The following is a 19,463-nucleotide window of genomic DNA, read 5'->3' as shown; positions in this document are numbered from 1 at the left end:
TGTGGGATGGCCGATCTCCCAGCCACCAATGCGCTTCCGTCAACACGATCAGGACGAATCAGGGCTAACCGGGCCTAGGGTCCACGTAAACGAACCAGGATCTTCGGATCTAAATTTCACTTTACCAGATCTTAGCCAAGCCACTGGGCTTCCTTGGATTAGCGGTTTTGGCAGCCTGAATAGTGCGGGACCGCCATTCTGGAAGACGCTGTCGGGTACGGACCGCACACCCACTCCTCCCGCTGCGCCTACTTTAGGCATCCCTGTGGAGCCATCATTCCCAGATAGGGGTGTGTGATGGCCACCCAGCACGCGTCCGAAGCACCTCTCGGGAGCGCAACCGAATTGGTCCAAAGAGTCTCGACGCTGTCTGGGTGCTGCTTGACATTTCGCCCCAGACATCTGTCGGTGAGGCAATTGCCAACTTGCACAATGCACCTGGTTGAATGAAAAGTGCCGATCGCTTCGTTTTCCTTTTAATCAATACGGAAACTTAGACAAAGAAACGAGAATAATTCGAATCAAGATGGAGAAAAGCCCGCCCGAGTCCGCCTGGGCATCACCGACCCAGGGCATCTATTTTCTTGTTTTTTCTTGCCACGGACGAATAATTATCCATTTACTGTAACGGCACTTCTATTGGCCTGCAGATCTCCAAAGTCTGATACGTCAACCACTGTCATGCGGCTGGGGGAGGGAAGTCTGCACGGGTATCCTGGGGGATGATCATCTCCTCTATCCTGTCTAGTTTCATCTTATTTGGTTTTCCTGCAGCGACCTGCTTGCCGAGTGTCCGCGCTGGGACATCTGACTCTAGGGCTGTAATGGAAAATACATCCTCCCTGTTATTGACCCGCTAGGGCCATACCCACCTCGAGCCCAGGTCGGCCACTGTCCGTGCAGGTTCGGGTCCCAGGGCACGTAACATGGAGGTTTCGACCAATGCCCTGCTCCTTGAACAATCAAACTGTCTGGAGCTTGGGTCAATGATTCGATGCTACTGTTTCCTTGGGAGGCTCGCACCCCATACCCATTCTATACTCCATTCGGCCAGTCTCCATCTACCGGAACAGGGATCACAAAAAAAAAAGAATTTCGAAAAAAAAAAAAGAATTTCAAATTCAGAAGCCCAGATCTTTCCAAATTACGGAAATCCTTAGCGGATGCTGATGATGGTTGGACCCCTAATGGAAAATGGCTGCTGCCACCCACTGTCGCCTTGCCGAATACAACGGTATTTCGCCGCCCCTGACAGACCCTTTTCACAGGGACTCGTGGCGATAATTTATCCTGGGATCGTGATGGTCTGAGGTTATTTTGTGGTGTCTCTCTACGAGTTTACCGGGGTTCAGAGACCCCCGGTATCATCATCGGGAAACAAATATCAATTGCATGCCTCGCCAAGGCCCTTATTTCCCCAGTCTTTCCAGCCCAGCCACAAAACCACCGACATCCCACCAAAAGAAATTATTCAAACCGCTCCAGGTCCCGGGAGGAAGGTTAAGATTTCATCGCTTTGGTGCCGGCACTTTTTATCTTGGGACCTACGCCAATCCTCCCTGCTTAGGGCTGCAGACCTCCGAAGTATCTACCTTTTGGTCCATTCAAGGTCCTTCGCGCTGGTCGATTTGTAAGGCAGTTGCACCGAATTGCGTCAGTAAGTTTCCTTTTTTCTTTTTCCCGTTTCTTTTCCTTACAAGCCATGGTTTTCTCTTGTATTTCACGGTCATTGTTCCTCATCTCAGCCGCGCAAGCCGTTGGTCTTCCAGTTCGAGGTTCAGGATCTTGATCGGTTTACTCAACAGGGGAGACCTCATGACTGGATGTGAACAGGCCTCGAATAGGAAGGCTTCCAGCTGTCTATCAACCGGTGACGCACCGCTTTCGGTGGCCGAGTTTCTGACGGCGATTTCTGCGTTCCGCTCCAAAATCGATAATAAGACACTTTTGCTGCCTGTAAAGCATGTTCTCATTCTCATCTTCACCCGCATGTTCTCCTTCTCTCTTGCTTGGCTCGCTTTGTCTGTGCACTTTAAATTTCCATCTTCTTTCTTTATTTTCCAACTGTTTCAGTTCTTACCTCATTTTGACTTGTGCTTTGGGAACTGTACCCTAACAACGTTCACCCATACACTCTTTCTGCCTGTCGACATCCCCTTCAAACTGCGGGCTACTAAATTCACGCGTGAGCAGAATGAGTTGACAGCCGATCCTGGACCGGGTAACTAACGCGGCCACTGTTCTAGACAGTATTCCCTCGCCACCCCTCAGACATCAAGGGCCAGGCGACGGCTTGGGCGTCTCGCCGGTGTCACCTCAACTGGGCATACTTAAGGGTCCTCGAGGCACCGGGCATCAGTACGAGCAAGATGAATCCCTGTAGGTCACCATCTGATTCTTTGCATTTTTCACCGTCATGCGGTTGGTATGAGATCGCGGACATCTTGGCTTGCTTTTGCTTCCGTGGCATTCATGTAACAGATGCTAATCTGCACGGTCTAGCTACTCTTCTACCCGAATCGTTTACCATGGACTGCCCCGTCACCACAGAAGGGGACTATATCAGCTCCCATGTGACAGGATTCCCGACCGACGACGACGAGAGCCAGCGAGTCGGAGCGCTCGCCTCTATGCCTGTCACCAACGGCGTGCGGTACCATGCACAACAGCCTGCGATGCAGGACTTACAGTAAGTTATTTTCTGCTCGCTTTCAATCCGGACCGTCCGGGCCTCTCGAAACCCCCCTTGTCGCTGCGCTTCCTCCGGGTCCGGGCAGCTTGGACTCTAGTCCAGCCGGTTTCGGTACCTTCCATACTGATCCGCTACCTGCATACGTTTATCCCGATGTTTCCCTTTTTTTATCTGAACTCGTGTCTGTGTTTTGGTGGCCTGTTGCCGTATCGAAACGCCCGGCTCGGTCCCTTCTTACACATCATGGTTTCCGCGCTGGCCTCGGGTTCCTATGATCGTTCTTCTCAGTGCGCCTGCCTTGGAGATCGCTTCAACAATTCTGGTGGTGATGTGACGCACTAAACTCTTTGCTTTTCCATAGTTACCCCGGATCAAATTCCCTCGCCATGACTCCCCCAGATTCCTGCTCCGGTATGTGATTTTCTCTGATGGATATTGACAATATTCCTAGTTGACCGGGGTTGATTTTCAAATAGATTCCTTTTCCCCAACTTCTGGCCCTATCTTCCCGCACTTGAATCAGCATCAGCATCCATTCGATAGGATGGCAGAGTTTCGAAGGGTCCCGGCTCTGTAAGCATTGGCGTTCTGATTTAAATACCTACCTAGTACTGATGGGTGTTGCTTTTTCTTTCTCCAGTCAACCTCCTACTGGCATGTCCACCGGCATGCAGACACCTTCTCACGCTATGAGCTCTATTCCGGCTTTGATGGGGCGCAGCAACGCATACTCATCGACGTACGCTCTGTATCGGGGCATGGGAATGCCACTGACAGGTGTGAACGATGTCTCCCGCGGTCATCAATACTCGGGAACCCCTCGAGTCGTGGAAGGTATGTTGGATCGAAACCAGACCCCCGTCTTCCAGCAGCCGATGGTAGAATCTCCCCAGCGTTCCCAGACTCAAGTGGAAGCGCCGCCTTTTGAAGAGACGAGCATTCTCGAATCGATCGTGGCGGAGGTTGGAGGCACTCAGCAAACTGTGAAGCCGGAAGTTCAAGCTAAGATTGGACGAGGCTTCTTTTCATCTGATGGAAAATGGACCTGCTACCGACGAAACTATTTTGCCGTGACCTGCAGCTTCAGTCTTCATCCGTGGCCCTCCACCGTCCCACTTTACATTCGACATCCCGATCAGACCCTCGAGCCCATTCGAGGGTTTGCCATGTCCATTTCCGCCATTGTGAACGGACAGTATGGGGATACTCGAGAGCTTGTGCAGCACACACCCAAACGGGACAAGCAGTCAGAGCGGAAGCCAAGCCGAATCCCGCTCCAGCCCTCTCCACCTCCATCCCTTGGAGGATCACCTGGCAGTCACGGTCATGCCGGCTTCCCACTTGGTTCGCAGCCCTTGGACTATGGCGCGCCATTTACGGGAGTCCCTCAGCCTTGTGCGCAGCCTGCCACCTCCCATATGTTCGAGCGAATTCAGTTCCAGAAGGCGACTGCGAACAACGGCAAACGTCGCGCTCAACAGCAGTTCTACAATCTAGTGGTTGAGCTTCATGCCGAGGTTGCTGGATCCATGGGCAACGATCCACAGTGGGTTCTGATTGCCCGGAAACACTCTCACCAAATGGTCGTTCGAGGACGCTCACCCGGTCATTACAAGGATGGGCGTCGTGACAGCACCGCGAGCATGGGTCCCGATGGAAGCAGCGGGGATGGCTCTGGAGGGCTCCCCCACGGAATTGGCCAGAATGCGCTCTCGCATCTGCTGATGTACGATTCTGGCCATCGGGGTAGTTTACCATACGGGCGACAGGACTACCGCCAGATTCCCACCGCAGAGCACTCTCCTTTGAGCGACAGTCCACTCATCTCGTCATCGTCGTCATCGGGCTTTGATTATTCCATGATGAACGACACCATGGACCCGATGGATACAATCAAAACAGCTTCCACTCTAGATCAGTATCAGGATCCAGTATTCACAGGGATGCCTAACCAACATCGCTCAAGCACGGGCGGATATGACCCGATTTACTCGACCTACGGCCGTTACGACCCAATTCAGAACCCACATAGCCTGTGCACCTAGGTGCTCAATCCCTTTCTTGAATCTTGTTTTCTCTTCCATTCTTGATGTGACTTAGCTTTTGAAGGAAACTTTACTGCAGAAGGCAGACTGGGAAATGCGATTACGGACTGGTGCAGGACGGACGGCGCAGGGAACGAATGAATCATGGCCCTTTGGATTTCTTTATGTGATTATTCTTTTCCATGAGATTCGGTTTTATTTCTCATGCCTTTTCTTGGAAATCTCCCTTTTTGTTTCCCTTTTTAATTTCTTCTTCGGTTCTCTGGAAGAACCGGGCCAATAGGTTGATATGAGCTGCAGAGAACGCACGCTCCCGGGCCTCAAACTCAAACAAAGTTGGCAAGAATCCCCCTGCTTCTTTGGCCATGTTTCTCTTACCCCAGAAAAAGGAGACCATACAGCATGGCACTCAATGTCATTACGAGCTTTCTATTCCCCTCCTGAATCCACTTCACACCACTCTACCCAGGTATCTGAGAACTAGCCGCAACCCATGCAAAAGGCGTAATTCCCCGATTCGCAGTGTTCGCCGGGAACCGTTATTTGCTGCAGTCCTGGTCCAGCATTTGATGTGCCCAGGGTGTTTGCAGAGTGCAGCCCAGTTTCAGTTCGAATGGCAAATGCGACGCCTCATCTACCAGAATTCTATTGGTTTACTTCCTGCACCAACGACCCGGACCAAAAGAGGATAACGGGGTGCGCCCGGTGGATCTGCGTTGGCTGTGCCCCCGAGTAAGCACATAATAGGGGGTTGCAGCGGGCAAAATTAAAGGAACTGTCAGTGGCGCAAGGTGTTTGGATGTCAGTTTTGCGGTTTCCCTTACCTAATGCCGGTTATTTGCTTTTGGAATACTTGGCACAGGCCATCAAAGGAGATTGACGGATCCTTGTCTGGCAGATGGCAAGATGCAGCATCAGAGCCAATCACAGATCAACAGCAGCAGCCTCTTTCAGCAGGAGTATTTTTCCCGTCTAATAATACTCTGAAACCAGGATGATGTACAGGTACAGAAAGCAAGGGTGGTGTTCTTCACAAGTGCCGACGTACGGAATATGCAGGTCGCTGATCCCGGTGGCCGAACGCCGGTGCGTGCGCGTGTAATTTACTGTTTTACTGTATTCAGCTCACATGCGGCTACAAGATGCAGGGTACTTTGGCCTGTCAAAGCACTGCCTATGGGCGTTCTTATCCAGGGTGTAAATCAACCTAGATTCCCAAAGGATAGAGTTTCCTATTCGGGGTGTCACTGGAAGTATAAGCCTCCCACAGGGGGGGGCTTACACTTGTCACGCTACCTACCTTCCATCCTTGATGTATTGGCTCCCGTGCAATAACATGATCATTCTCTCATGCGTCTCAGCAAGCCATTCATTACTGTCTGTACGTGTCCCGATTAAGGACCGGGATCCTAGTCGCGTGCTGCGAGTTAGTAGGAACCTCACCCGGCCCGGGACTAGACCTTTGGCGATGCATCCTACAGTGGTATTGGGTATTTCCAGCATCGTTATTTCTGGTCGAGTGTAATTCACAGGATCACCCGATATCCCATGTTGCGTCGGAATCGTCCAGTGCCGGTTGCTCCTAACTATCTGCACGTCGTACAGGGGCTATCGGCCGAAAGGGCAATCCATGGGTTCAACACGTAACTCTCTATATGCATGCATGATGATGTCAGAACATGTATGTTTCTGCTACTACTTCTGCTAACTAGTTTCTTTGAAACATAGATAGAAATTTCCAAATCCCGACATATCGCCTGACTTCGCTCTATCTGTAGACGGAATCGAGTCCTGACTCTGAATAGGTTGCACAGCAGATGGGAGATGCCTAGATATTCCGAGATCCAGACAATGCTGCCTTCTAAAAGGTATTTATTCCTCATTCTATGGCATTGTCAGGAGACAATATGTTCAGATACTCGTTGACTGTCAGAATTAAACTTTACTGAAATACCTTATTGATCCTGGCTCGACGCACATGCACATTACCTGCCCGCGGGCAGACTTGGATTAGACCCCGGGTTGTCGGTGCAACGAGTCTAACTTCTGCGTAACCTTTCCAGACAACCATGCGAGACGGGGATCCCGTCTCGCGTGTATCTCCAGCCCAATGAGACAATCCCGGGGCTAATTACGTCCCCATCGCAGGCAGCTACTTTCCCCAGAGTACAGCATTCACAATCCCATACTCCAACGTCTTCCCGCTCGATCAGCAAATCTTCACCTACCCTAATCCTACGGATACCCAAATGCCAAAACATACCACACATATCAGCGCAAGGCAGCCCTAATGTTTGGCCATGTTTGGACAAGCCGGGCTCGGGCGCTGCAGATCAGGATTCGAAACTGTCCGATGCACGGCCCCTGGTTTATTGGGATACTGGGCGATGCCAACAGCCAGCCAGCGTGGAGGGCATGGTTTCTCCGTTGGTCCACGTCAACGGCTTCTGTCTCACCGTGCGGTAGAGATCCTGCCTTGGGGCACGTGAGGTGTGTTCAAGGATGGGCTGATGAGCTGGGGTTGGGGTTGGGGATGGGGCCTGAGATTGGAACGAGTGTTCTAGGCTTGGTATGGCCTCGGAATTACTGTTTACAAGGTGCTTGCCCTGGAGGGCGTTATAGAGCGGGGCCTCTGTCTCGCCCTAGGGAAAACTTAGAGAAAGGCCAGGGATATAGATACACATGATCAGATGTTAATTCCAAAGTTATGTTGTAGCCCGGTATAGGCATTATCCCGAGCAATGGATTCAAGTCAACCTTGGTTATCTAGTTGCATTCCAGACGTAAACAGCCATTAACTGCCCATCACAGTATGGAACACCGCCAATACAATCGACCAGGGAGAGCCATGCAAGAGACCCAACCCACAGAGAAACAGGATCCGAGGCCCAACCCGGGTCACCCCAAACACCAACATAACCATGCCCATTCAACCAAAACCGACCCTCGCAAAATCCCTTCCGACATCCAAGCCGGAGAATAAACTAGTCCACGATTGGTCCATCGCCGCCCGGCCTAACAAGAGTCACGATCTGGACCGGAGAAGTCACCTGCTTCAGCCGCCAGGACTTTTCCCGGCGCGCAGGCCGGCCCTAGCAGCGACATTGTGTCGCCCTGAGGATCATGCCATTTTCCAGGGTGCTATCCAGCTTCAGCATGAACACTCGGGCTCACGGACAACAGCGAGGAATCTGGTCCGGCTTGGTTTGCGTTTCCGCGTGACTCCGCTGAGGCAGCTTGGGGCCTTGACCTCGTTGTTATGTTGAGGTAAATCGTGACGAGCAGGTCTGCTTCTAAACCCCGATCCGAAGGGACATCTCGAGGGTATTGTGGGCTTCGGATGTGGGTGCAATTGTGGTCCCGGGGTTGAGCATGTCTGGGTTGGGTCTATCGTTGAGTGTTCGGGGGGCTTTTCATAGCCCAGCAGGTCCATCCTGTGCTCAATTGTTCGCACATGGTTTCTCGCAATGACTGAAACGTTCAGACAGTATTCCGTCGAGGATTTCGACGGTTCGAATTAATTCACTCCGCCGTCCTTCTCGTCTCCTCCAACCCGCGAAATCCGCACCGCAAGCTGCTTATCCAGCGCCTCCTGTTCCTCCTTCGTAGAGGTCATGCCCAGCGCGTCCTCGACTTGCGGCGTGGTCCACAGCCCAATGGAGGCCCAGGCCATGACGCCGACGCCGAACAGGGCTCGGGTTTTGGGGGTGAGGGATCGGTAGGTGCTGGAGTGAAATGTCAGTTCTGAGACTAGACAATGGATCCGGTGCTATTCATCCGACATACCTCCACAGAGACATTTTGCTGGTTCGAGGGTTGTGTTAGCTTTGATGGAAAACAGACGTTGAGCTTTGGATGTTAGCGGTCACGTGTCATGAGGCTAGCCATTTCAGGTTTGGGCCCGAGGCTCTCGCGAACCTCGACTACTACAGAAGTACCTTGCCGACAGTGTAAGGCGTTGATAAGGTACCTGCCAGGTTCTTGTACAACGCGTGCAGGTCGATCTGGTGTGAGTGCTGGGTAGTGGTGTAACCGTGGCGGAAGTATACTGGGTGGAGATGTACTTTCACTTCAAGTTCTACGCTTCTACGAGGTGCAGAAGTCCTGGAGATATAGAAGTATTGGCCTAGGAGTATCAGCTATGCTAAAAGCAAATCCGTCGCAATGTCATGTCCGCATTCATCACTATCTCGTTCTACATCGTGGCTAAGGGCCATCCACAGGAAAAGTCAAAGTCATATATTGCAAGGCTTGGGGAGATCACATCGGCAAAAGCAATCGCGGTAGAGGGTAACGGAGCGGAGAAATAGAAAAGAAAACAACAAACAGAATACTCGAACAAAGATCGGTCGCGCATCGTCACTTTTTTTATTTCTTCCTGTAGGCCTTGTCAATCTCGGCCCTGTATGTGTTGACGATCTTCTTGCGCTGGAGCTTCTGGGCCGCGGTCATGTAACCCTGGAGATAGTGTTAGCTGTGAAGCCTCTCATTCTTTATATTTGGTAGCCACTTACGTTTTGCGGAGTCCACTCCTCGTCAGACAGAACAACGCCGTTGATAATCTCGATGCCACGTAGGCCACCGGCGCGGCCGGAGCTCTGGAGCTGCTGCAAAACCAGGCGCTGGAGCTTCTCATTGTGCACGAGAGTCTCAAGGGTGTCACCCTCGATGCCATTCTCGCTAGCGATCTTCTTCAGGGCCACTTCCACGGGCACAATAATGGCGATGGGCTTGTCCTGGTCCTCGGCAGCGTAGACACAAATGTTGCCAACCACGGGGCACGAGCGGTAGACAGACTCGAGCTTCTCAAGAGCAATGTATTCGCCGTTCAAAGTCTTGACCAGGTTCTTCTTGCGGTCGATGATGCGCAGGTGGCCGTTCGAGTCGAACTCGCCAATATCGCCAGTCATGAACCACCCGTCCTCGGTCAACGCGCTCTTGGTCTCCTCCTCGTTGTCAAAGTAACCCGAGGTGACACTGCCACCGCGAATGAAGATCTCACCCTGAGGAGGGGTGTTCTTGGTGAGGTATCCGGCATCGGGGAAGTCGACGAGCTTGATCTCCACCGACGCGGGAATCTCACCCAGGGCGTTGGGGTTCCACGCCATGGGGTCGTTGAGAGCACCCATGGCGGAGGTCTCGGTCAAACCGTAACCACTGATCATGGGAGCAATGGCCATCGACAGGAAACGCTGAGTGTCCTTGGAGATGGGACCACCGCCATTCATCATAATGCGGAGATGGCCGCCGGTGGCCTCCTTGAGCTTCTTGAAGACGACAGCGTCGAGGATTGAAGCACCGACGCCCGCACCAGGGAAGCCGTTGTTGAGCAGGAAGTTCTTAGCAGCCATAGCACCCCAGAACATGCTCTTGATGATGATGCTATTCTTGTTTAGGTTGTTCAAGACACCCTTCTTCACCGACTCCCAGACGGCCGGAACACCAACCAGGATAGTGGGCTGGAGCTCGCGAATGTCACCCTTGCAGTTACGCATAGAGGCATCCGACAGAGTACGCGGGTTACCGTAGCCCATGCAGCCACCCCAGAACAGGCACAGATTCTCGAACATGAACTCCAAGATATGCGCTTGGGGCAAGTATGTGAGCAGCGAGTCCTTGGGGCCGATGTACGGGCCGACAATCTCGTTGACACCGGCGGTAGCGGCAATCACGTTGGCCTGGGTCAAAGAGACACCCTTGGGCGGGCCGGTCGAGCCAGAGGTGTACATGATGCAGCAAAGGTCTTCGGGCTTGGGCGGCACGGGGTCCACGGGGTTCTCCTCGCCGCTCTTGCGCAGATCCTCGAGGCTGAGCGCCGAGACGTTGGGGAAGTCGGTCTTGAGCTTCTCCAGGTCTGCCTGCGTCACCTCGTCATCGGTGTTGTAGATAACGAACTTGATAGAGGGCACCTCACTCAGGACGTTGGTCAGAGACTTGATCAGACCGGGGTCGAGGAAGATGGCAGTGCTAGAGGTCTGCTTAAGGGAGTGCTTCAAGCCGTCCTCACCCAGGGTATCATAGGCAGTGACGATAGTGACGGATTGAGATGCAGCGCCGTGTGACATAGCCAGCCAGTTTGCACTCGTCGCGCCGTAGAGGTGAACCCTGCTGTCCTTCTCGAGGCCGAGCTTGCGCAGGCCGCTGCCGAGCTGCAAGCAGAGCTGCTCGTACTCGAGGAAGGTCTTGTAGGTGTACCCGCTCTTCTCAAAGTAGGTCCACTGTTTATCCACCTCCTGCTCAACGCCATCTACCATCTTCTTGACCTTCTTGTTCTCCGTGTGGGTCTTGATCAGCTTGCGGGTGCCGACAGCCCTGTTGTTTCCGTACAGGCGAGCGGAACGGCGAAAGTTGTCATAGGTGGTCGCGACATCTTCAGAAGGGCGCAGGATCAGACCGTCCTTCGCGGACGGGTGCCGCCGGGGGATGGTCTCTCCCTCAACGGGCTCGTAGCCGGGCGCCTCGACCGAGAAGGGGCCCCTCTTGGTCATGCGCGGCTGGATATGGAGGTCGCGCTTCGACATCTTGGCAGTAGCGCTGGGAGGAATGAAAAAGGGGAGGTTAAGGTAGCTCGACTAGCAGCGGGATCCCTGGCTTGGAAAAGTCCGCTAAGTGTGACGTTAGTGGAGTTCGGATCCTGGGGGCGGCAACGGAGGAAACAAGGAGATAGAGCATCAAAACTTACCCGATACCAAAGCAGTAAGGGAACTACAGCTTGGAGAAGAGAGAAGGGAGGGCGTGGGAAGAAAGAAGAAAGAGGAGAGCGAAGCTGGGCAGGGAAGCTACGGAGTACCTTAGGTTCTTTAGGTACAGGGAAGTCCGTTCGCGATGTGGCTGGGCGGCAGCATGACGCACGGTGTTTCTGGCGTCGAGGGCCACTTTTACGGGACTTTTGCTTTTCTAGTTTCACGATAGCTGGTCAGTTCACACTTGTACGAGCCGCGGTCCAGTGCATCAATGCATCAGGGCATTGGTGCATCAGGGCATTAATGCATACTCCGTCGAGGAGGTGCGAGGTCTCTAGCGCTCCTTAGAGTTTGTGTTTATCCGCGGGTAGATCAGTCCCTTTTTGTTTTCTGTTGGGCGGGAGCCCCAACGCCTGGGTGGGGAAGTTCCTACTGTACTGTACTACACTGGCATATCGACTCGACTGCGACGGGCTTAAGGCATGAAGTCGATAATTCGTGGTGATCCGTGACCGGGTCCCGTGATCACGTAGTTAGTTACTCGGGAAAAAACCTTTTCTTTTAACACCCATCATGAACTCCCACCTCGCCGAGCTTCTCGCCATTGGCGAGGAGGTCACGGATCCTGAAGAGGGTATGCTATGCCTTTCTCAATCGAGTTATGATAGCCCGCTCAAAAAGTGTCTCCAGAAGCCTTCCTCCTCTTTAGTCAAGAGATCCCAACTGGCAACCTGGGGTTCATCGACTCACGCGCCACCTCCCTCGACGTGACGATCCGTGGCAACGAGTACTCGATCCACCAGTCTCCAACGTTGCTCTCATCCTCTCGTGCAGGAGGTACCACGGGTGCCGGTAAGTTCCTATGATCTGCACCTCCTCCAGCCTGTACTCCAGGCCCATGCACGGACAGTCCCCGCAGTTTGTCTTAATCCTCCGAAGGGTCCCGGGGACATGTTCAGCCTCGGCTTCGGTCTGGACCCATTCATTTGAAACATCCCGTGTCCGGAATGATATCCGCGGCCTTTCTACATACTTGGCTTCATTATACTTCTGTTAACAGCAAAAATCATCAGTTGGCCTCGACTAACCTCGTGACTCTCCCAAGTTCTCTGGAAAATCACTCCCCTCTTCGCGGAATGGATCTCCTCCCCCTCCAACCCTCTCTGGATACACTCCTTCCTCTCCTCGGACTCCGTGGTTGCGGAGCTCGGCTGCGGCATCTCGGCCCTAGTCGCCTTGGCCCTGGCCCCCACCGTACAGCACTACATCGGCACGGACCAGGAGTATGTACGGCGTCTCTTTCGCGCTAACCTTGACGCCAATGCGGCCGTGAATGCGCCCTCATGCAAACAAAAAGGCACTAAGAGCAAAGGCAAGTCTGCAACTAAAAAGCTGCAGCCCGGCGGAAACCCGACGGTTGCCAATGTCACATTTACTACATTGGACTGGGAAACCGATCAACCTGGCTTGCTGAAGAGTTGTATCGAGTCTGAGGCTGGTGGTGGCCGTGATGCGCCTCATAGAAACGACGATGATAAAGAGGAAGATCTAGGCTTCGATCTTCTACTATCTTGTGATTGTATCTATAACGAAGCTCTCGTCGCCCCGTTTGTGCGCACCTGTTCGGAGATTTGTCGCCTGCGCCCTGCATATGAGCCCTCCGATGAATCAGAGCCTCACGTTGGCCGGCCGACGGTCTGCATTATTGCGCAGCAACAGCGCGCGCCGGATGTCTTCGAGACCTGGCTGCGGGAGACGCTACGAGAATTCCGGGTTTGGAGATTAAGTGACGAGGTTCTCGGAGATGGATTGAAGAGTGGTACGGGGTACTTGGTACATTTGCTCTTGGCGAGGGAGAAGAGTTAAGGCCCAGATAGATGCTTGTTCGAGCAATACCCGGTTACAAATAGACAATAGACACATGACTACAAAGAGAGCTACTATTGCCGAATAGTGATCCATTGGGTTTAACTATTGAAAGGAGCTAGGATTATGAAGCGTCCAGTCCGATCCCTTGCAGACATAAAGCTTGATATCCGCCTAAAATATGCGCACAACAACTCCACAGAAAGCCTAAATAGATCTACAGGTCATAAAAATGACAGCAAGGCACGTACTCTCGCTTACGCCCTCAACTCAAATTCCAGATCAAAGGACCCCGGTATGACCAGGGGAATAACCATCTTTGTGTATTAATCACGGACCACCAACCTGGTGGATGAGTATGAACATGCTTGATGCAAATTTAAGTATAGACAATAGCGATATCCGCCAAATTAACAAGACCTCAAGCAACAACCAGGCCATGACAAAACAACAAGCCGCCCAAATTACAAATAAATTAGGGTATTGAGAGAAGAAAACATGGGAGGTAAAACATGTTCAGGTCGGACTTTTGTTTTTCATACCGGGAGCCGTGGTTGTCATGTCGAGATGCAGGCAAGTCGGATGATAGATGATGGGACCTATTCGGCCATGGATCCCTCCTTCGGCTCGGCGTTCTCTTTCTCTGGTGAGAACTCGTATTTCCGCTTGGCAGGGACGGTCTGCTCGGGGTGTGGCGTTGGTCCTTGCGAGATACTTTCTGAAGGCGGCAGGGACGCAAGGGCTTCGCGCTCGGTTTCCGGGGTGCGGTCGATTATCGATGAGATGGACTGCTTGATCGATCCATTGAGGACGGGCTTGGGAGGCGTAGAGGCATCACGGGCTAGAGGTGTGTCTTCTGCGTCTGGAATCGAGCGTTCCGTAACTTCGGTTTTAACGCGATATGAATCTTCCCGGGCTTCTTCCATTTCCATCTCTTCGTCTTCGGAATCGAGCTCTTCATTTGGATGTTCGCCGTCATGGTCTATTGCTGCCGGGCTCTCCTCTGTGGATGCGCGGTTGCTGGCTCTAACTGGTGGGAGTGGAGCATTCGGGTCGTAAACGATACCGCAAATTTCAAGAGCTCGTGACTGGCTGCCTAATGTGCGGTCCTTGTGTTTCTTGGTCAAGTGGCACATGAAACCGTGGAGGGTGACAAAGTCCGATTTCCCGCAGCCTTGGATTGGGCATGTGAGGTAGACTAGGCTTCCATCAGATGGCCGCTTCCATAAAGCTCGGCCGGATGGATCATGCGCGGCAGGACGGCCGTGGCGCTCGCCCCAGGCCTCAACATTCTTGATGGTGTACTTTTGCTTCCGACGGATCGAACCAAGGCCAGCAGAAGGGTCATGAGGAACAATAGGGTGCTGAGATGGCGGAGGCGGAGGAGGATGATGCGGTTGATGAGGTTGATGGGGTTGATGAGGCTGAGGGTGCAGATGAGCCAGCGGGGGCATAGAAGGTGGAGGTGGAGGTGGAGGTTGCGATACAGGAAGAGGAGTTTGACGAGGCTCTGGTGGGCTCTGTTGTTTAAAGAAAGCGAGCGTTGTCGCCGCGCTGGTCTCTGACAGACGGCGCGGTGGGGTGGGCCGCGATGGCGGCGAGTCGACATTAGAATTATGGCCCAAGCCCATCGATTCTCTCTTAATCCTCTTGCGTTGCCGTCGCAGGTCCTGTTGCATGTCAGAAATTGACGATTCCTATAGGGGTTCTATTGTAAGAAGAAAAAAAAAAAAAAAAAAAAGGATATCTACCTCTTCTTCGGCTTCGGCACTTTCTGTCAATCTGCGGAACTCTTCATCCTCACGCTTACGCATTGCAAGAATGTGGTGGCGGGTAGCCATCCGGTTCATCTCCTCATGCTCCAGCTGCCGTAGGCGAACTTCAATCTGTTCCAATGAACTCGGACTCGGCGGTTGCGGCACCGACGGGGGACCGGGATGCGCGTGAGGATCGTGCAACGGCGGCGGTGCAAAGTGGCGGAAATGGTGATTTTGGATCATCTGCTCCGGAGGAGGCATTGATGGATGAGGTGGGGGATTAGGATTCATGGCGATGGGATGATAGCGCGGGATACCGTGAAGGCCATGGCCATTCATAGCGTTGTCGGGGACCGGGTGAGATACCGGGGGCGCAGTAGCCATGACGAAGTCAAGGCCAAACCCTGGGCAGATCGAACCTCAAGAGCTATGAAGGGACGCTCTCAAGAGAGGTAAGTATCAGAGGATAGAGGGAAGGGAAAAAAGGGAAGCGAAAATGAGGGTGGGCAATGAGACAAGAATCGAGAAAAAGCCCCATTCCCGATCTATGGGTGGTTAGGAAAGGATTGACATTCAGACGTCCCCATAGAACCCATCTATTATAATAATAGCCAAAAAAATCGAAATAAGAAATGACAAAATCCACTAGCGTGACCCTTGGGCTGCACCCCCGTTATCTTGAAATTTCCCGTAACGGCGCAGTAAGGGGATCAGCTAGGTCGAGCTAGGTAATTAAGGGGGGAAGACAAGGATCTCAATTAGATCATGAGCCAGTCATACCGGGCCTCTGGCCGTGACAGCCGTATCATCATACTTTGTGGCCCACCCGGTACGTTTAGCATGAAGCAAAACCAGTTTGGTGGATGTGGTCAGTGGGCGAAGACTTCCATGGATTGGCGCCGCGCTAGTGACTCGATGTAATCAAATCACAACAATCACAATTCCTGTTCTGAAGATCTGCTCGAGATTGGTATTACGACAATCTGTGCCGCTAGCTTCTTTCGACTCTAGGCGGATGGATCGAGTCATTTGACCTTGACCATTTTCTGTGGGTAAGGTTTCGCTGCCCTATCCCATGGGATGAGAAAAAAGGTACCCGGAGGTCCCACTCTGCGCACACTGTATACCCTGGTACCAAAGATTCTCCTTGTGTGGTTCGTCAGGGGTTACTTTTTGCTCGGGCCAAGGGACCAACCGACCAAGCGACTGGTCTCAAACAACCCAAATATGCTTTGCCTGTGGTTGTCTGACTCTCGTGGATTCGAATGAATGACCCGGCCTTGAGGGTAGGGCTCCAGGGAGGGCGCTGGACAGACTCCGGAGAAAGCAGGCGTAGGTCCACGATGATCCGTCACTTCTCTAGTGCGGGCGCGAACTCGGAAACCCAGTCTGGAACAGCCGAATCAAATCCAGTGGGCAATGGGCAAGCTTGAAGCTTGCTCCGGCCTCAAACCACCAATGAAACGGCCTAGATCTACCGTCATGAACGCCAAGCCGCGGCGCGGTCATTGCGGGAGATCATTATGTAACACGGCGGAGGCTGGTTCCATGGGATTCGAAGCTGCGAGAAAATAATTTCCTGTCTCGGGGTTCAGTCGGAGTACGGAGTATGGCCTACGATAAGCCTGCAGGTGGTAGAGAGCTACGGGAAGAGGTTACGCGGCCGTGTACAGGGTACATCGGTGCGACGTGGCATGGCCATACAATTTCGATTACCGATCGTGGTCATCGATACATTGCTCCCGAGTATTTTGATTATTGAGATCATTGTCCGGCGACATCGGTTTATTGGATTCGATGCTCCAGTTAGGCAATCGAGGGGGAGGGCTAGGCAAGGATAACTTTGAACTAAACGACCGAATAGGCGATGAAGATGAGAAATGAGGAATCTTTACGACGTTGGGAAATTGCCATGGCCCAAAGTGTGCGGCGGCCCCAACTATTCCCCCTTTCGCCCAACCTCAGACCCCGATTATGGAGCAATGGTGCCCCGTACGAGACCTTCCTCGTATACAGTCCGGCCAAAGTACAAAAGTCTGGAGATGCCAGGGCGTAGGGTAAGGAAAATGGAAAAAAAAATAAAGTGGAAATCTAACGGAGGAAAAAGTGGAGACGAAAGGGAATAATCATACGCTGCAGCACTAGGGGCGCGCTAAGGTGGACGGTCTCACAAGTCTGAAAGTGATCGACGAATGATGGAAGCCGAAGTGATGTGGGTGTTTGAATTTTTTTCTTACGATTTTGAGGTGACTCCGTTTTCAAGCTAAACATGATCCATCCACTACCCTCCTGCCAGGATCTCGGGCCTCGAAATTAACAAACATCATTGACCCACTTTGAAGCCCGACTGGTGTGTACGACGACGATTTGCTGCTCTGCGCGCCGCTGCAGGGAAGCCTGCACGACCGCTTCGCTGTCACCGGCGGCTAGACTTCAGATTGGCCGGTGAAGTGCGTCGCGCTCGTGGCCATCCCTGTAAATAATAGAATCAGAACAGGAAGATAACGCAATGACCTCGATCTGGACCCCGACGTATAGGACATTTCTTTGTATCCCTTCAGCATGTCGCGACCAAGAGTGGAATACCCTCTAGGCATGGTTTAGATTAAATTGCTCTGTCTGGCTGTGGATTTCCATGCAAGGATTCGAAGACTATAGAGGCGATTGGCCTATCTGAACTAGCTGCACTAGTCTACCAAGTTTCGGTCCATGCATCTTGGTCCATACGGGGCGAAAACAGCTTTCCCCGTTCACATGAAATTTTTCCTGAATCCTATTTAAAGTCTTCAATCTAATTTGTCAACACTCGTGCTTACTTGTATACCAACGGACATTCTACATCAAGTCATTGTTAATCATTACGATTCGTTGAAAACGTATCTTGTAACAGCCCAAGAAATGGTCACGTGGCATTTCAGAACAGGAGCAAGTTCTCACTGCCCACGCAACTGAGACCCTTCTTCGGCTTTATTTTCCTTTGTGAATGCTCTCACGGGACTAGTCATATAGTATCAATATAGTACACATGCGACTTAGGCTTTCCTCTCCGTCTCTCTATCTTTCTTCTCTGATCTTTGCGCAGATGCTAGTAGATCGGGATGCGGATATCAGCAGCCAATTTGGAAACCCAACTTGGCAGTAGTGAGCTCCAACTATTTCAAGGCACGTCCAGGCTATCGTGGCCAGTCAATACTTGTTGAAACACGGAGAGTGTGGGTCTCCGACTGCGTGAGCGTTTTGGCAATGACCTCGGCAGCATTTTCCCTTGATAGCCTAGATTATCAAAGTCATGGGATCTATGGCACTTATATGACTGAGATTTAATATAGCATTGATATTGACCGTCCACATCAATGCTCCGGTGAGCACGTTGAGAAACAGGTGGCGGAATTAGTACGGACAAAAGTTGACTTACAGATAATCTTTGGTAGCACAAGTCCCAACTTCCTATAAAGATTCATGTTGATCGAACATTCACCGATCTCGCGTCGATCTTGCCAGGTTGCCAGTCCCACCCATTTCCCCTCCTGTCACGTTGATCCAGCTCTGGTCTTCCATCTACGCCGCGTGGTCGATCGTCACGGGCCCCAAGTCCACAATCAACAAAAGGATCCATCAATCGAATTCCTGTTCTAATGAATGATAAGAACCAACCATCTACTTCCTGTTCGATCGATCTGCTGATAAGGGTACAAGATGTGCGCTCAGACCCATAGATCCTCTATGAAAATTCGACATGCGGATAGAGATTCATGAGGACTTCAATAGACTGCGGGCTTGGCGCAACGATTGCGTATATTCTCAAACAAATTTTGGAATACCGTATAGAAGTATTTGCCCGCTTCTTGACGCTTCCTTCGACTGGCGAAGACGAAGACGCTAGTTGTAAAGGGGAATTCGCGGGCGCAGAACTCTTTCCCTTGGGCCAAAAAGACAACCATGTCAGACCCCTTCAAGGGCTGAAATGCCCGTGCCCGATACATATACTAGTGCAGTACGCACATCCTCGCAAAACTCTTTACATAAGTGGCGAGTAGTTCTCCGTACTAGTGGCAGAGTGGACTGCCTCGCGGCGCTAGAGGATCACACTATTACCCAGCGTTCTGGAGAGGGGAAAGTGATGCTTTCGTAGACGTCAACATGGCCCTACAAATCTCCGAGGAGTCTAGTCGATTCTTTTGAAGAACTTGACATGTCTACTTCTTGAAGCAATAAAAACAAACAGTTGAGTTTAAGATCGATTTTACAGGGGTTCGCGGACGATCGGAGATTTGCCCACTTAGTCAATGATCCACGTTTTAGAATTAGTGACGATCACTTCTCAGTCTGTCTGGAGCTTGCTCTGCTCCTGAGCTTTCGGTCGAGCTGTCTTTCTGTACTAACTTTAGCTGGCGGCTGGCGAGGGCTCTCCTTGTACTTA

At 52.1% G+C, this 19,463-nt stretch overlaps 5 protein-coding genes across 5 annotated transcripts; 2 read left to right on the top strand and 3 right to left on the bottom strand.

Annotated features, from left to right (window-relative positions):
* Positions 1 to 2,528: 2,528 nt before the first annotated feature.
* On the top strand, positions 2,529 to 4,737 carry N7498_002276 (uncharacterized protein; the record flags this gene model as incomplete). Its single annotated transcript, XM_058449338.1, has 4 exons — positions 2,529 to 2,689; positions 3,054 to 3,103; positions 3,169 to 3,265; positions 3,333 to 4,737. 4 exons carry the CDS (start codon positions 2,529 to 2,531, stop codon positions 4,735 to 4,737), a joined length of 1,713 nt encoding a protein of 570 aa, XP_058311682.1.
* Positions 4,738 to 8,254: 3,517 nt separating this feature from the next.
* N7498_002275 (uncharacterized protein) lies at positions 8,255 to 8,537 on the bottom strand (the record flags this gene model as incomplete). Its single annotated transcript, XM_058449337.1, has 2 exons — positions 8,255 to 8,462; positions 8,524 to 8,537. 2 exons carry the CDS (start codon positions 8,535 to 8,537, stop codon positions 8,255 to 8,257), a joined length of 222 nt encoding a protein of 73 aa, XP_058311681.1.
* A 568-nt stretch (positions 8,538 to 9,105) lies between these two features.
* On the bottom strand, positions 9,106 to 11,258 carry faa4 (long-chain fatty acid-CoA ligase FAA1; the record flags this gene model as incomplete). Its single annotated transcript, XM_058449336.1, has 2 exons — positions 9,106 to 9,195; positions 9,252 to 11,258. The coding sequence occupies 2 exons, from the start codon at positions 11,256 to 11,258 to the stop codon at positions 9,106 to 9,108; spliced, it is 2,097 nt and encodes a 698-aa protein (XP_058311680.1).
* A 735-nt stretch (positions 11,259 to 11,993) lies between these two features.
* N7498_002273 (S-adenosylmethionine-dependent methyltransferase) lies at positions 11,994 to 13,286 on the top strand (the record flags this gene model as incomplete). The annotated part of the gene is made up of 3 exons (XM_058449335.1): positions 11,994 to 12,054; positions 12,111 to 12,272; positions 12,526 to 13,286. 3 exons carry the CDS (start codon positions 11,994 to 11,996, stop codon positions 13,284 to 13,286), a joined length of 984 nt encoding a protein of 327 aa, XP_058311679.1.
* A 599-nt stretch (positions 13,287 to 13,885) lies between these two features.
* On the bottom strand, positions 13,886 to 15,427 carry N7498_002272 (uncharacterized protein; the record flags this gene model as incomplete). Its single annotated transcript, XM_058449334.1, has 2 exons — positions 13,886 to 14,956; positions 15,038 to 15,427. The coding sequence occupies 2 exons, from the start codon at positions 15,425 to 15,427 to the stop codon at positions 13,886 to 13,888; spliced, it is 1,461 nt and encodes a 486-aa protein (XP_058311678.1).
* Between the last annotated feature and the right edge of the window lie 4,036 nt (positions 15,428 to 19,463).

This window comes from Penicillium cinerascens (assembly GCF_028974065.1).
Source record: "Penicillium cinerascens strain IBT 15544 chromosome Unknown contig_1_segment0_segment0, whole genome shotgun sequence".
NCBI classification, from domain to species: domain Eukaryota; kingdom Fungi; phylum Ascomycota; class Eurotiomycetes; order Eurotiales; family Aspergillaceae; genus Penicillium; species Penicillium cinerascens.
This window is presented reverse-complemented; position numbering and strand designations above follow the sequence as displayed.